This window comes from Pholis gunnellus, assembly GCF_910591455.1.
Source record: "Pholis gunnellus genome assembly, chromosome: 6".
In the NCBI taxonomy this organism is placed as follows: domain Eukaryota; kingdom Metazoa; phylum Chordata; class Actinopteri; order Perciformes; family Pholidae; genus Pholis; species Pholis gunnellus.
In genome coordinates this window covers 3,626,063-3,643,323 of record NC_136532.1, presented here as the reverse complement: position 1 = coordinate 3,643,323, position 17,261 = coordinate 3,626,063, and the positions used below count along the sequence as shown (strand labels likewise).

Here is a 17,261-nt window from a genome sequence, read left to right as displayed (position 1 = left end):
CCTTTTTATAGTAACGCAAGACCCGCCCTTTACGTCTCAACTCGAATGTGTATTGGCTGGTTTGCGCAAGCGTCATTTACAGACACACATTTAAACCAATCAAATAGTGAAATACTTGTCCACAATTGGTCTAATCTGCCTGTCAATCACATTCATCTGGAACGTGTGACTAACGTCTAATCTGTAGACGTTAGGCCTACTTCCCTCATGATGGCGGAAGAGAAATGCGGCACTGACGACAGATTTTATTCTGCGATTCACAGCCTGACGGTGGCGTCTGAGGAAGAGAGTAAAACATTTACTTCTGCCAATAAACGGAACTTATTTCGATTTGATCAATTCTAAAACAGTAGCATTACTATGATCTGACTGCTAGTTAGCCACAGTCCACGTGGCTGACTAAGTGAACACAATGGTCCAGTACAGCAGAAGTTTCGCTCACGGAAACTGTCGCAACACAGCTGGACGTGACTGGCGTGACTACAACCATGATTTTCTGTCATGTGGCTCTAAGGCCTAGGAGTCTACAGTTTTTCATTCTAGCTAAGCACAACAGCAGCTCATTTCACCTGTTAGTTCACCTTTCTCTGCCTGGATTTGTGGTAATGAGGTGATGTGCAGTTTGTTTGGAATGAAGGGCTGCCTTCTTGGCCTTGATTGTACATGATTGAATCCCCCAGGCAGTAATATTTTTACAGAGACGGTTACACATTTCTGTGGAGATATGTCAAAGTCAAGAAGATCATAGACACACTGAGGAACATTGAACACAATGAACAGTAGCCCGATGACTTTAAGACGATTTCCAAGGCAGGCACACAAAAAGAGCCCTGCGGTGCCCTGATAGATATAATGGCATTGATCTTGTGTGATAATGACGTGCCAATGCAGTAGACAGATTTGATGCACCGATTCAAGAAAGAAGTATTATGTTACTCTGGATGTGCATTACACCACACCTCTATAGACCAGAGGAGCTCTCCTCCCGTCTCAATGCAGTCTTTTAACCTGTCAGACTCCCCTTTATAGGCTGCAGCTCCGACAAAGCATCTTGCAGATCCCTGGTTGATTCTTAATATACGGTATACAACTATTAGCATTCTGCTTGAATGTAAGATTTACACCATAGAGAAGCTTGCTCAGTCACAGATGACTGGAGAAAAATCAAGTCTGTCGGTGTTTGTACTGTATTGTCTGCTGTAAAGCAGAGTTATTGAATGAGGGCTGAAGTCAATGGGTTTTACAAATAGTATTTTAAGTGCTAAAGAAGACATAAAGCCACACATTGAATGTTATAGACTTCAATGTGTGTAATAATGTTAAGAGTTAATCTGAATGTCAATCGAGAATGTGGCTGTGACGCTCCTGCATGGGCCACGATCATGTCTCCAACGACTGAGAGTGAGGAGAATCATCACTCCCAGGTGGTTGTCGCCATGACGATTAGGCTTTCCCACTAGGCACTATGGACCTCTGTGCCTTAGTACAGGCTTTATATAAGCTATTCATGGACCTACCCAGCCTAGCACAATATGCATACCATACATTTTTATGTAGATTAGTTCTTAAGAATCAGAAATACTTTATTGATCCACAGGAGAAATTGGTACATCGTTGTTCTTACATAGAAGCATAAGACAATAGAAATGATGACAATTAAATAACAAAAAGGAACAGTGTAGATGCAGTTTTAATGGCAGAGAATTGCACAGTTGAATTATTGTACAATTTATCGTACAGTTTAGTGCAGACTGTGCAGAATATTTAAGACTTTCTGGAGTCGTATGAATAGTAATTAATTGAGTGGGTCTCATTAAATACAAATATTGTTATTATGAATTAGTTTTCACACAGCGTGGGCCTAGATGTTTTTACATGAACACTGCTATGCTTATCATATCAGGTCATGCTCATAGTCTCTTCTGTGTGTGCATTGTAATCTGACACACAAAGGCCTCCTCTGTTTGCTCCATGACAGAGCTGTGTCACAGAGAGGAGGAGTCAGGATACAAGCAGCTACCAGCTACTTTGTGCTGTATAGCGCTGTGCCCCTCTCTAGACAGGGCCATATTGTTTTCAAGTGCTTGCTTTTGGCAAACATGCAGGCATTTGGGCAGACTGACTTCGAGGTGCTCAGCTCTGGTACCTTGCACTGTAATCAGTCATCCTCGTGCCTTTGGTGTAATTTGACAAAACTATCGTGCAACAGTAGGTTACATGTTAGAACCCTGACATGTACTGTGATGCAGTGGGTCAGGACGCTCACAGCCCCAAACTACATTCCCCACAGGCTCAAAGGGTGCTGCTCTGCCACTGGAGTTTACACAGTGCAACCATCCTCTACTAAGTAATTCCTTAAATCAGCGCAGCTTAAAAAAAACAGAAATACATGTTCAGTGAATGTTTTGCATATATGTTCGATATAACTGTTTCCTCGTAATGTAGCCATGGAGGGCTTAAACAAAGGCTACAGCAGCTTGGTTGAAGGGGAACATCCACTACCAGCATTATCAATGTTGTTAGCTAATGTTAGCACATTATTAGCACATTGGTTAAAACTGTTCCTGTTTATATTTGTTAGGTACAAAAATATTGTTTTTCTTCTTTTCTTGGAAGTCTGAGATCTGCTCATATTTAAACAATGTCAAAAGACCATTTTGGCATATATTTTAATTGATCTGTCCAGTTTTCTTCTTATGACTCACACCACATGAACATATGTGGACACCCAAATATTACACATAAAGGAGAGTATTGCGTATTAATATGCTGCTTCTACTCAGCGTTCCAGTTCATCCAAAAGGTGTTGGATGGGGTTGAGGTCAGTTCTGTGTGCCCAGTTAGTTTCTTCCTCACCAAACTGGGAGATCCATTTCTTTATGGACCGGGTCCCCAAACTGCTGCTTCATGGATGCATGCTACTGTCTAAAATATCATTGTATGCTGTACTATTGGATTTCCTTTTCTTGGTGAGAAATGTAACCCAAACCTCTTTTGTATAGAGGAAACACTATATCATTAAGATCTGCCCCATTCAGTTTTTATAAAGTGCTGTAGGCTCATATTTCTAGAAATGTGGGGTCTTTATAATAACACGAGTAGCAGTATACTGAAAAGGTGTACAGCCTAGCTGCGTAACCGATACCCCATCCCAGTGAAAGTGAAGCACTGGAAGAACAGATTGTTCAATAACCTCTGACCTAGGTAATAAACGCACCCCCCAAAATCTACATGTGAGACCGTCTTAGCCTGCTTAGGGAGGCGAAAGCCAGGATAACTTAATACCACTAGCCACCGTCGTATCACTTATTTCAGGCTAAAAACGTCGGCCTTCCCGACTGCCCGATATCAACGGATTTAGGTGTGTGTGTGTGTGCAACACATGTGGGTTGGACTGGATGTACTCCAGGATGGACCCGCTCTAAAGGGGCCACTGCTGGAGGAGGAACCCCGTGTGGTTGGGAACCTAGCTCGGTTATTATGGGCAGCTTCAGGACCCTGGCCCTAATACCCCTAATTTGGATGCCAATCTGACCCCAATTGCTTCCTAATACCCAACAGCTAATGTCTAAGCATTATAATCACACTGCAACCTCACATAAGATACATTAGCAGAGCTTCAAAATCAATCTGAGCCAACTAAGTTAACAATAATGAACAACACCACCTTAGCCTTACCTTGTAACAGGAATATCATTCAAATCTAATACATTTACTGTCAGCCTATCCCAGGGGAAGAGCACTCTTACCTTGAGGAGACTACGAAGGCCCCACCAAAGATGAGCAACACTGGACTTTGGTTGGCATGCACAAAATACAAACCAGTTTTATTTGTTTTTTACAAAAAGTTTAGAAAAGCTTACAAAAGATGGACCAGGAAGTTGTAATTACACCGTCTGGCCACTATGTCAATTCTTCTGCTTCAGAGCCCGGTACACTTCCTGGGGGCTTGATATTAGCATGCCGTTCTCATTTAGCTCAAAGCGCAGAGCCTCACAGAGCTGCTTGTGTGGCTGTATGACTGCATGACTCTTAGTCTTGTTGAGAATACATTTGACTGTTTTAGGCACTGAGCTAAATAGATAAAATGAAGTTAGCAGTCTTTCTTTTTAGACAAAAAAGTAAGCTAAATGCTAAATGTATAAATAAAATGGAACATTTTGTGATTTAACAGAATTTAGGTTTAACACATTTTTGGGTGAGGTTTCTGCTGGGGGAATGAACGCAGTAGTCCTAGTTGCAGCTGTTCATAGATGACTTGACTATGCTGTGTAACATGTTAGCATATTTGAGTACTAATACTGCAGACAATGTGTTACAGACAGCCTCGGGACAATGCTCTCTCTGATTTCAGTCAGTTGGGTTTCCCTTCAGTCTGTTGCCTTTGAGCTTTCACCAATCTATTATTCATTCATCTCTTTCTCTGGGACCATGAAATGCATTGAGTGGTTTGTGGTGACAGCTCAGCGGGATCTTAATGCATGAGAAACCTTTCAGTGCACTGGAAGAAGTATGAGTACAGTACCTCCTGATGAAGCACACAGTGTGCTTACAGTACGCTAGCATGCAATGTGTCTCTGAAACCCCGTTGAACCAGAGCTGAGTCCCATGACTCAGCATCTCTCACAACACTGCAGCATTCAGCACTCAGCCTCCAGCAGCTAGATCAATGTTACAAATGGAGACATATGCTGCTGGGATAGACACCACATCAGAGGTTATAATGCTTTAACTAGATTCTGATTCTGATTTTGCCATTCTGGTTTGCAGTCAGAATAGTAATGACCAATCACGTTGGAGCAAATACAATCTTCTGGGAACCCACCGGCTATCTTCTGATGATGATTTCGCTTTTTATTGGTTTGAAATTAGCTTGTAAACTGGCTGCTACGACAATCCGGTTGTACTCTCAACTCCAGTGGCTTCTCTAGTTGCTCATTGGACTGTAAACCACGAGCAGCACAGAAAATGAAGTCTTGGCCCTGTTCTGTTGGCTACACTGAACCCCCAAAGCCCCTTGTCTCAGAGGCTTATCTGTCATCACACAGAGAGCAGATGGGTTCAGAGATTGAGTCTTCTTCAATACAGCATGATGTTCATTTAGTACATTTTGCTCCTATTTAGAGTCAAATAGACCATAAAGCAGGGTATGCTTTAGGGCGGGGCTACCCTGTGATTGACAGGTCGCTACCAGAGCGTGGTCTGGTCTTGGAGATGTCCGTGGTTTCATCGTACAACTTTAACCCTTCACAGTGTGTTTTCACTTCATGGTAGTTAATTGTAACATTCTGGTCGCCTTAAACTGTCTTATTCAGCGTTTGGTTTTACTTAGCTCCACCCTCTTCTGTCACTTCTGGTGGTTTCCAAAATGTTCCAAACTATGCAGAAAATCACACCCAAACACTTCAATGCATTTTGAGGACAATAATGCGACAGCTGGGTGAATGGTCCATCAGTGTGCGACTGGCCCTGTTCTATAGATATTGCGGGGAATGGGTTATCGGGGTGGACAGGTGTTAGACAGGAACAGCTGGGCTCATGTACAGCATGTCTGCTGAGAGAACCACTGATTCACTCTCAGATCAGGTTACTGACTCCTCACTGCTGCAGCATTCAGCCAGTCTCACATTCTGCTGCAAACCGCAACACTTTCAGGCCACAGACACATTCGACTGGATCAAAGTGTGTCAGGGAAAACTGGTATTGTTTGACTGCAGGTTACACTCTGAGCGGGCTTTGTAACAGATGCTACAGATACAATGGCTCAGCTGAGAAAGCAGCAGAATGTAAAGGCTTTTATAATTGAAGCAGAAGCTGGAATTGGAATTGGATTTTTTTAAAGGAGCATTTAGACATACATGAAATACCCAATCACTCCAATGTAACCAATGCTGTCATACAACGCAAAACACATTCACATATTAGGTCAAAATTCTGTTAAGACTGAATATCACTTTTTGACATTTGTTTTATACACATACATGTTGCCATGGAGATGTATGACACATCATTTAACTGGATGTACCATATCCTTGCATTTACTCACAATGCACTTAGAATAGAACCTGTGATAATCATAAATAGGAGAATAAGAGAAAGCTTTTCTTGGAAAAAAATCTCACCGAGAGGAAAATCATATTGGAACTCACAAATATGTGACATTGGATAGCTGAAGGCATGTCTGGGTCCCTTCAAATTCTCTATTTCTAAGATCAAAAAGGTTAATTTGAAAACGGAACACAGTTTGTTCCTCTCCAATATATTGGTGTCAAGTTTCACTGCATGGATGGACAATGTTCACCGGAAACGCTGACATGTTTGTTTCATAGTTGTTCACATTCTATTCAGATATGGACGGATATGGAAATGTACATTTTAAGGAATACTGGTCCAAAATGAGTCTTAAAGATGTTATTGTTTATTTCAAATACATCTCATGATCGTGTTTGGTCAATTTCATACACAAATCTAAATTTGTCAAGTCCTTTTTTCAATAGATTTTTATTCTGTCTCTGTCTCTAAAACATACATCATTCAAACCAATTATTTGGTGATCTGTCTAATACATCATTTTAAAATGCAGTTTATTTTTCTTCATCTCCCTAATGTTTATTTTAGTTTGTCTTTTGTTTTTCTTGACGATATGTGATGTCTATCTTTGTACTTACTTTTTTAATAAAGATGAAAAAGTAAAATGCATTTGAATACATTATAATGTAGATTATTTATCATATTGATTTGAGTTCTGCAAATAAACACTAACAGACACACACAGAAAACCAGCTCATTCCTGGCTGTCAATATGAATTCAATTATGTAATTACAAGCTAATATGGAAGAGAAACCAGAAATAATATATTTTATGTGCAGTTACTGAACTTCCCCGTTGCCTAAAGGGAATCCAAAGCCACAGTGGGTATCTGCATTGATATCATGCAGGCCTTGTGTGAAGTGATCAGACTAAAATAATACGACTAAGGCGTGGCAACAGTCTGTTACAAAACACTTTGAACCCATTTTTCAGGCAGCTGGGTGATTTATTTCCGCCCTTGAACGTCACTGTTTTCTGGAGTCATACATCTTTGTAGGGTGGAATATATGAATGACAAATGAGAGCCTCCCACTGACAACAGGAGATGTAGATGAACATGACAAACCTGGGTCAAACTAACTGCATTGGACTGCTGGAGCAAGAGCATATGCCATATTTATAAGGCCATGTCAGATAGATACATATTTGGATTGTTAATATAATGCATATGTGCCCCGATTTTGAATAATCCAGAAGGAGAAATGCATCCCTGCATTGATTGCTCCCTATCATTTCCCATGCGTTCTGTGTCTTTAAGAGAGCTGTGTCTGTTTGGCTGCTCTCCAGAGAGTTGAGCCAGGAAGTCCATTCGATGCTAATTCAGCCAGACAGTCACCAGCAGGCTATGCACAGCCACAGCCCCGCAGAGTACTGGGCATAATGTGGTCAGCGTGGTCCAGGGGAAGTCTACCCTCCCAGCACAGCATGTTAGAGATATACAGCAGTGTCACAATGCTGCAGGCCCAGCTGATATTCTACTATATATACGGTTATGTCTATACCTCTGGACCTTGTGTATGTGTGGACGCATGATGACATTATCACATCATGTTCTTTACCCAAAATGTTCTCAGCATAAACACCGGCTGCCTCTAATGGGCTTAGGCCTGCATTGCAGAGTTCCTGGCAGGCGTTGGCTTCCATCGTTATACAATGCCAGCAAAAAGGGGGAGGGATGAGGAAGCAACAGGGTTTATGGGAAATGTGGTTTTAATTAGACAGACGATTCAGAGAGAGGAAATAAAATTCACACGTGGAGTCAGCGTCTCTGCGAGTGTAGCTCAGTTAAATGCCCTCAGGCCTGGCATTAGTGGCTGACTGTGTCTGTGGGTAGACGTGGAGCTTGTCCCTGTCTGTTGGTTGTTGTGACTTTCTGTGTAGCGCCATCACCTGGTGAAAATGTGAATTGATTAAAGAACACTTAATATACTGGTTTATGACCACATATCAGCAAAACTAATGAACTCAAATGTAACAGATGCATTTTCTTGTATTGTATTAGTTAAATGTATTATCTAATGTTACGATATGTTTTTTAAGCGGGTTGTCTTCCCGTCAGAGGACCGGCGGATCAATCCCCGGCTCCTCAAGTCGTTGGGCAAAACCACTTAACCCCAAACTGCTGGAGTTAGGCCACCAGTGTATGAATGGGTGTGATGCATGAATGACATGTAGTGTTTGGAAGACTAGAAAGGCACTACACAAGTACAAGTCCATTTATAACTTACATCTGGTGCGAGATAGAGGTTGCTATTTGTCTCAACAATGGACTAACTTGTTTACAGAAGGAATGACAGAAATGACAGCAAAGTATCAGCAGTGTGGTACTTATATCTTTGTTATTGATGTTAGACTTAAATGTATGCCTACAATGGAATTCTTTAATGTGTGCAGATTAAATGAACTATATTGATACATTTTACCGACACATTCATTCTGCCCAGGTATGCATACTGTACGTCCTGTATATCGTGACTCTTTAGTGCTAAACAAATCATTGCAGTGTGGATAAACCTCAAAGAAAGAATTAATTAGGGCCCATCAGGGTTATCATTTTTGATCAAACCCTCTCCTTTGAACGGCACGTCAATCACATCACAAAAACCGCCTTCTTTCATCTCAAAAACATCGCCCGTCTCCGCCCCCCCCCCCCCCTCTCCTCCTCACCTTCATCACCTCTCGACTGGACTGCTGCAGCAGCATCCTGTCCGGCTCACCCACCAAAATCATCAACAAACCTCAGATCCACCGACGCCAACCTGCTTACCCCCAATTAATAATGCTTTGGGTGATTTAAAGGTTCACATACATGGATTTTAAACGTTATACATTCTATTTGGATCTTTACTAAACAGCATTCAGTGGTTTTATTTCAGCTACTTCAACAAATGTAGTCAAGTTAAAGACCAGCAGTCTCTGAAACGCTGTTAACACACTTTCACTATGCAGCCTTTTAAATGACTCTCTTTCAAACTACATTCTACATTCTGCCCCACAATCCTGCCTAATAGACAGATTAACATATAATCTCCAATATTGTAAGAATTATCGAATATTATCAACTGTGTATTTATATATTTTTAAAAAACTCCCAAAAAGAAGTTTTGACTATGTATGTGTGTGTGTTTTATATTATACTGAATATAATTATGATATATATTATACTGTATATATATATTATACTGTATATTTATATTATACTGTATATTTATATTGTACTGAATAGTATTATATGATATATATATTATACTGAATATTTATATTATACTGTATATTTATATTATGCTGAATATAATTATATGATATATATTATACTGTATATTTATATTATACTGTATATTTATATTATGCTGAATATAATTATATGATATATATTATACTGTATATATATATTATACTGTATATTTATATTGTACTGAATATTATTATATGATATATATTATACTGTATATTTATATTATACTGAATATTATTATATGATATATATATATTATACTGAATATTATTATATGATATATATTATACTGTATATTTATATTATGCTGAATATAATTATATGATATATATTATACTGTATATTTATATTATACTGTATATTTATATTATGCTGAATATAATTATATGATATATATTATACTGTATATATATATTATACTGTATATTTATATTATGCTGAATATTATTATATGATATATATTATACTGTATATTTATATTATACTGAATTCCCTGTGAGGGTGACTACAATAAGATGTCCTGACGTGTTCGTCAAAGTGTTATTTACTGCTTTGTTTTGTGTTGGAATGAATGTTAAATATTTAACTGCAAAGTAGTAATGCGTATTTGAATTTTTTTTTGTTGCATTAAATCATTCTGGGATGTTTGCTGAAGTTGATTGGATGTGGCACAGCCCTACATAGAACATGTTCCACCAGCCGCCACTGATTTCATATCTAACATTAAACAACTGTTCTAATGTGAAATCAAGAAGTAAATGTTTTCAAATCTTTTAGAATCACAGATAACAAAGTTTAATGGACACTACAGTTTGTAAGCGAACTTTTGTTTTGCAGAAAAAGCCTTTCATTTCTAGTATTTGTGCAGGTCCTGTTTTAAACTGCAACATGTGAAGCAAAGACTCGTGTTCTGTTGTGTTATGCTGCCACTTAGTGGCACCTTTTGGAATTATTTTCACATGGACAGCAGAGGCCTATTTCTTTATACCCAACAAGTCACTGCTTTAGTGACAAAACTTGAATCTTCATGGTGTCTGGTGGAGTTATGGAAGCATATTGGATCTAAAAGTACAATGATTCGTTCACTGTACTGCTAGAGCCACATATAATGCAGGTTCAAATAGTTTGAAAGTTCAAGTTGTGGTCTCGAACATTAAAAAATACAGCAATGTATTCAAAATAAAATAAAAAATAAGTGAATGAAAAGTGTTTTGGTGTTGAATATAATTTTGATTCAGTTCTGGAAATGTTTTGAAAAACATTTATTTTCATTTTTCACTTTCATTTTTTACTTTCAGATTTTATACTTTCAGATTCAAATCTTATTTTTTTCAGTTTGACACATATGTGTGTGTTTTGTATTATACTGAATATTATTATATGATATCTATATTATTCAGTGGTGGGCCATCTCTGCTGGCCGAAACAGAATCACAAAGTTAGAGCTATTTTATAATTTAATACTTTTTCTTAAATACACAACATGTATTATAATTTATAAAAATATTTTTCCCATTATCTTATTTTCTCATTGCACAGCTACTGTCTTCCTCAGTTGCTCTGCTTCCAGTGCAGCTTGTTTTAAGTAGAGCTTTTATCCAATCAGATTTCACCTCTGTGTCTCTAGGTAGAAGAGAGGCCCCAGCCTGCAGACTCACCAGTGAATCCATGTGCAGTTTAAGTGAATGGGGACGATATTGTTGATTGTCATAGTGTTCAACCAATCAGATCTTTAGTTTGACATGTTGGGCGTATTCTTTGACGTGCCAGAGCTGCTAGCTGGACTACAAGTACGTCAGCATTAACGGGCAGCTCAGTTTTAAGGTGCAGCTCTGCAGTGAGGTGCAGCGTGTGCTGTGATTGGTCGATGGGCGAGCATGTGACTATTGTGAAACAAAACTTAAAGTAGACATCAGAGGCTTAGTCGGAGTAGTAAGAGTTCAAATTGAAAGATATGGAAGAGATGATGACATTTTTTTAATTTTGCTTGGTTATTTGCTTTTATTTTTTTTACCTAGCTTTGTTTTTTTAACACTCAATGGCTGAAGGAGGAGAAACGGATTTGTGAGTTGGGATTTAACCGTGGGATTAAACTCTTTGTCAACAAAGAAAGGAGGATGGAGTTTGTCTTTAAGTGATCAGCATTTGGTAAGTCAACACGCATTAGATGTTTTTTTACATCTAATATCTGAATGGCCCTCGAGTGTGTAGCAGAATGCGTGTTCCGCTGCAGGTTCTGCTGGATTGATGTGTCATGCTCTGTTGCTTTGTTGTCATATGAATATATGTGACTGGTTCTTGTGTTAAACTTTGTTAAGCTAGTTTAGCGTAGCCTCCCAGAAGTGCGAGGCATCAGCTGTCTTTTGTTTTGTTTGTTTTTGTTCCGGGTTCAGAGGTCACAGCCCGTTGTCTCCTACGTGAGCGCAGTCCACCGAAAACATTATATTTCCCACAATTTAAGCTTCTGCATTTTCCAAATGCACTAGTATTATTCAAACATATTTTTCGGTTAGTAAGCCTCGTACCGAACGGTTTAATACGAATACATGTATTGTTACACCCCTAGAAACAAATAACCGTAGCTGTGGCGTCATAATGAGATTATTAGGTGGTGTTTCAGCTGCAGGACAGGTATAAAATGCACAGCCCGCCACTGATATTATTATATTATACTGAATTCCCTGTGAGGGTGACAAAAATAAGATGTCCTGGCATGTTTGTCAAAGTGTTATTTACTGCTTTTTTTCCTGTTGGAATAAATGTTAAATATTTAACTGCAAAGTAGTAATGCATATATGTTTGATAGCTTAATTTTTCAACTGGGGAGGTCAACTGGCCAGCCAGCGTTTCTCAGGCTGGAGTGAGACGAGGAGAAAAGGTGATGACGTGATGTTCACAATAAAACATCTTTGATGTGACGTGTCGAGTCTTGGCCAATCAGCGTTAAGATGTCTACACCGTTTTCATTTCCCTCCGTTAAAGTTTGAGTTCCGTTATGTTCGGTTACAGTTCAGACTTGCTGGGTTAAGTTAACGTTCACTGCATGCGGAACTCTGTGGACTGTTAACGTTCATCATTATCGCGATTTCCGAGGAGAAAACGAAACGTGATGAAACATGCCCCCCCCCCGTGTTCGGTTCAGTTCACGCGGTCAATCGTTAACGTTAAACCAGAACACCGGCGGATCTGGTTGCAGGTTGTTTGTTTTAACTCAAAGTAGAATGAAAGGCCCAGATACTGATGAGATTATGAGGTCAAAGAGCTTCAGGGAGAGGACGCTGTTAGTGTAGCGCAGCTTGACGCAGGGCTGAGATGTGAAGGAGCTGGGCCTGGATAAAGGTGGAGCTGGGTCTGGATAAAGGTGGAGCTGGGTCTGGATAAAGGTGGAGGTGGGTCTGGGTAAAGGTGGAGCTGGGCCTGGATAAAGGTAGAGGTGGGCCTGGATAAAGGTGGAGCTGGGCCTGGATAAAGGTGGAGGTGGGTCTGGGTAAAGGTGGAGCTGGGCCTGGATAAAGGTAGAGGTGGGCCTGGATAAAGGGGGAGCTGGGCCTGGATAAAGGTGGAGCTGGGCCTGGATAAAGGGGGAGCTGGGCCTGGATAAAGGTGGAGCCGGGTCTGGATAAAGGTAGAGGTGGGCCTGGATAAAGGTGGAGCTGGGCCTGGATAAAGGGGGAGCTGGGCCTGGATAAAGGTGGAGCCGGGCCTGGATAAAGGTGGAGCTGGGCCTGGATAAAGGTGGAGCTGGTTCTGGATAAAGGTGGAGCCGGGTCTGGATAAAGGTGGAGCTGGGTCTGGATAAAGGTGGAGGTGGGTCTGGGTAAAGGTGGAGCTGGGCCTGGATAAAGGTAGAGGTGGGCCTGGATAAAGGTGGAGCTGGGCCTGGATAAAGGTGGAGCCGGGTCTGGATAAAGGTGGAGCTGGGTCTGGATAAAGGTGGAGGTGGGTCTGGGTAAAGGTGGAGCTGGGCCTGGATAAAGGTGGAGGTGGGCCTGGATAAAGGTGGAGCTGGGTCTGGATAAAGGTGGAGGTGGGTCTGGGTAAAGGTGGAGCTGGGTCTGGATAAAGGTGGAGGTGGGCCTGGATAAAGGTGGAGCTGGGCCTGGATAAAGGTGGAGGTGGGCCTGGATAAAGGTGGAGCTGGGTCTGGATAAAGGTGGAGGTGGGTCTGGATAAAGGTGGAGGTGGGCCTGGATAAAGGTGGAGCTGGGCCTGGATAAAGGTGGAGGTGGGTCTGGATAAAGGTGGAGCTAGGCCTGGATAAAGGTGGAGCTGGGCCTGGATAAAGGTGGAGCTGGGCCTGGATAAAGGTGGAGGTGGGTCTGGATAAAGGTGGAGCTGGGCCTGGATAAAGGTGGAGCTAGGCCTGGATAAAGGTGGAGCTGGGCCTGGATAAAGGTGGAGCTGGGCCTGGATAAAGGTGGAGCTGGGCCTGGATAAAGGTGGAGCTATGCCTGGATAAAGGTAGAGGTGGGCCTGGATAAAGGGGGAGCTGGGCCTGGATACAGGTGGAGCTAGGCCTGGATAAAGGTGGAGCTAGGCCTGGATAAAGGTGGAGCTGGGCCTGGATAAAGGTGGAGCTAGGCCTGGATAAAGGTGGAGCTGGGCCTGGATAAAGGTGGAGCTGGGCCTGGATAAAGGTGGAGCTGGGCCTGGATACAGGTGGAGCTGGGCCTGGATAAAGGTGGAGGTCTAAACAGACGTGAGTACAGCTTCCTGCTGTCACAGTGTTTTAAATACATTGATAAAGCAGGGTATGCTGAATGCAGCCTCTGCTCCAAGGAGATGAAGTACAGCAACAAGGGCTCACTGTCCTCTCATCACACTGTTCACTGTGATGACCACAGCCAGAGGACCAACAGTCCCACGTGCACTTAAATCACAGCTATTATTTTACTCTTGATAAGCTACCTTAGCCAGAGTAGATTATCATTTTAATTTAAATAATTGAACTGGATTGAATGCATATTAATTGCAAATAGAAGATTGGCCACAATTCTAACAGCTGTACAGTAACAGTGGAAGTTAATATGAAGCCATACAGTAATGAAAACTAATCACTTTATTTGTACAGGCGGTGGTTCTCGCTACTTTGTTTGCTATCTTTGTTTTTATTTGACTAAAACTTTTGAAAGTGAGACCTCTGTCTCAATGGATTTTGTCTAAATGAAGGTTAATAATAATAGAGCTGAAATACTGATTAATAACTGAATAATAAATTAGTTTTTTTGCTTAAAGTAAATGTTATCACTTAATTTTATTCTCAGCGTACATCAGGAAGTTCATATTTAACATAAAATGATCCTGGTATGTGTGAGCATATATCTGCACTCATGATGTTTAGTTTTGCACAGGTTGCACGTTATTGTTGTTTTGAAAAGATATGCAGTGTAAAACTCAGTAAAAGTCTTTATTGCCAAATATTTGAACTTGTTTTGTTTAGTTTTTCACAGGTTGCACTTTATTGTTAAAATCTTGAAAAGATATTCAGTGCAAAACAGGTCAATTGCAGCCACAATAAGCTATTTTTTGCCAAATATTAGTTATTTTTTGCAAAGATAGAACTTTATTTGCATTGTTCTAACAAAGGGATTGCACATTGTATTTGTTTTTGTCTGATGGAGCAATGTGCTTTACTTGAAAGTGATTGCAATTTTATTTATTCTATTATTTGAAAAAGCACAAAATGTGGTTATTTCAGTAAAAGTTCAACATGGACCATGTTGTTACCATGTTGTTACCATGTTGTTGCCCCTCCGGCTTGATAGGCAGTTTCATCTGATTGCCATGGCCCGCTCAGTAGTCCAGCTGTCATCCCTGCTCATTTAGCTCCGTGAGCAGCCCCTCTGGCTCACTACACAGAGAAGACTGTGAGTTTGTGCATCAGGACCACCCCCTGTAATGTTTGTCTGTAGTGTAGTTTATTCCGAGGCTCGTACACACACAGTGAACGTGGTCTTGCTGGCTGAATGTATATCTATTTAACCGCCGCCAGGTGGCGTGGTTTTACCGTGAACACCCCCCCCCCCCTTACCTGCACCCACACACTCAACACAGCCCGCTGAAGCAAGCTGTCTACAACATCTCCAGCTAACATCATGGAATCATTTTGGAGCTGGCGTGACACTTGTTCCTAATTCTACGAATAGGAGCAACATTTCATCATCCTTAGAATGAATTTACGTTACATGGAACCTTAATACATTTAACATCATTAAATGAATCAAGACAATACAACATCATGTTTTATTTGACTTTATTTACGACAGTGTGTGTTGGGGGCTGCAGGGCTGGTCATGGTCATCTACAGGAGTGTGCAAGACGTCCTTGGGCTCACTCCACCTCCCTTACCGGATGTGTTTTCTGCTCCACCCACCTCTCTGCCAGCTGTAAAATGGCACAGCCTTTATGCTGGAAATGACAACAAATACTGGTGATGAGGCATTGCAAGTGTTGAACTGACAAAGCTAAAGCTTAACAAGCCATTGCTGCAGGAACATGTGAATATTCTTAAAGCCTGCACCATAAACAAAGAGTAGCCGCAGCTAGCTGAGACAAAGCGACTTGTAAAGTTGACTTGTGCAGCTCGTGTGAGGTAATGGGCTAAACCTATTCAGACACTATTATATACAAAATAGTGGTAATATGTTACCTAGTGGGAGGACGTTTTTGTCAAAGCATCCCGCCATGTTCATGTTGCCAGCTGGCCGGTACTGCCCAACCACAAAGACCTTGTTGCCATCGGTGGCCATACCAACGCCCAGCTCAGTGCTGTCTTTCCACACCACCTGAGTAAAGTGACCTGCAGGAGGAATCACAGCAGAGCAGTGAGGTCAAAGAGCGCTGCTAGATGCTGTCTGTCAATGTTGTATTAAATGCATCATTCATAGAAACTACAACATACGGTTGATAGGCCTTGATTGTTTCCCCATTTAACTTAACAAATTATAACAGAGCAACATCACTAAGTAGTAACTTCATTTGTTCCTATTCCTATGGCTTGGTTTTTATATGATGCATATTTTAGGCATGTAACATGAACTTTGTTATTGAGATTTCAGATATCTCTGTTGAATATTTACCAGTAACACCACTGAATCCAGGGATGCTCCAGCTGTAATCCTTAATCTCACTATACCACGAATCTACAGCTTCTTTCCCTAAAATGTGAGAAAGAGAACATTTTTTTATAGAATGAACATAATATGAACATATGAGTTGGTGGTTCCTCATAATAATTCATCATGGAGAACGGTTCTTTTTGTTAAAGTTACAGTCTTACCATAGCAGGGGAGCAAATATATCAATCAGCAATAATTTGCACATTTAGATTGAATAAATGTCATGATAAAAGGATGGCAAAGAAAGGGGTTGGGTCCATATCCACCTGTCAGATGAATGGGTGCAGAGCTGCTCATATTGAAGATGTTCTCTCCGTCCTTACTGACACTGTGCTGCAGGGCGCTGATTGCCAGCAGGTGATCGGCCCATTTCTGAGCTGAAGCAGTCAGCTCGCCGCTGAGGGTCATCTGTGGCGTGCTGTGCTTTGCCCTGTAGGCGTTGTGGGTTTCTAGGAATTCCCTCTGAAAGCTTTTATCTGTAATAAAAAAATACATTATTAATTGATGAGCTTTAAGTACTGGCATTTCTCAACATTGTGGGTGTAGACAGGATGAATCCTGCCTTATATATATATATAATATACACATCTCTCAATGATAATGTCTTGTGTGTTCCTGTTGAGGAAAATAATTCCTGAGCAAACCATGCACTAACCTGCCATTGTGTCTGGGGTTATGAATGCTGAAATGACATAAGAACACAGTTATAAATGATGAACAAAAATACACCCAATACACTAAAATAATCAATACATTCTTTTTAATGATTACAAATTTAGTTACAGATATTTTATAAAGTAAATAACCTCCTGCAAAA

The 17,261-nt window shown here is 40.8% G+C and overlaps 1 protein-coding gene across 1 annotated transcript; it reads right to left on the bottom strand.

Moving 5' to 3' along the window:
• Nucleotides 1-4,927: 4,927 nt before the first annotated feature.
• On the bottom strand, nucleotides 4,928-17,106 carry LOC306696922 (Golgi-associated plant pathogenesis-related protein 1-like; the record flags this gene model as incomplete). Its single annotated transcript, XM_079160649.1, has 5 exons — nucleotides 4,928-5,034; nucleotides 15,976-16,125; nucleotides 16,406-16,483; nucleotides 16,711-16,920; nucleotides 17,100-17,106. The coding sequence occupies 5 exons, from the start codon at nucleotides 17,104-17,106 to the stop codon at nucleotides 4,928-4,930; spliced, it is 552 nt and encodes a 183-aa protein (XP_079016775.1).
• Between the last annotated feature and the right edge of the window lie 155 nt (nucleotides 17,107-17,261).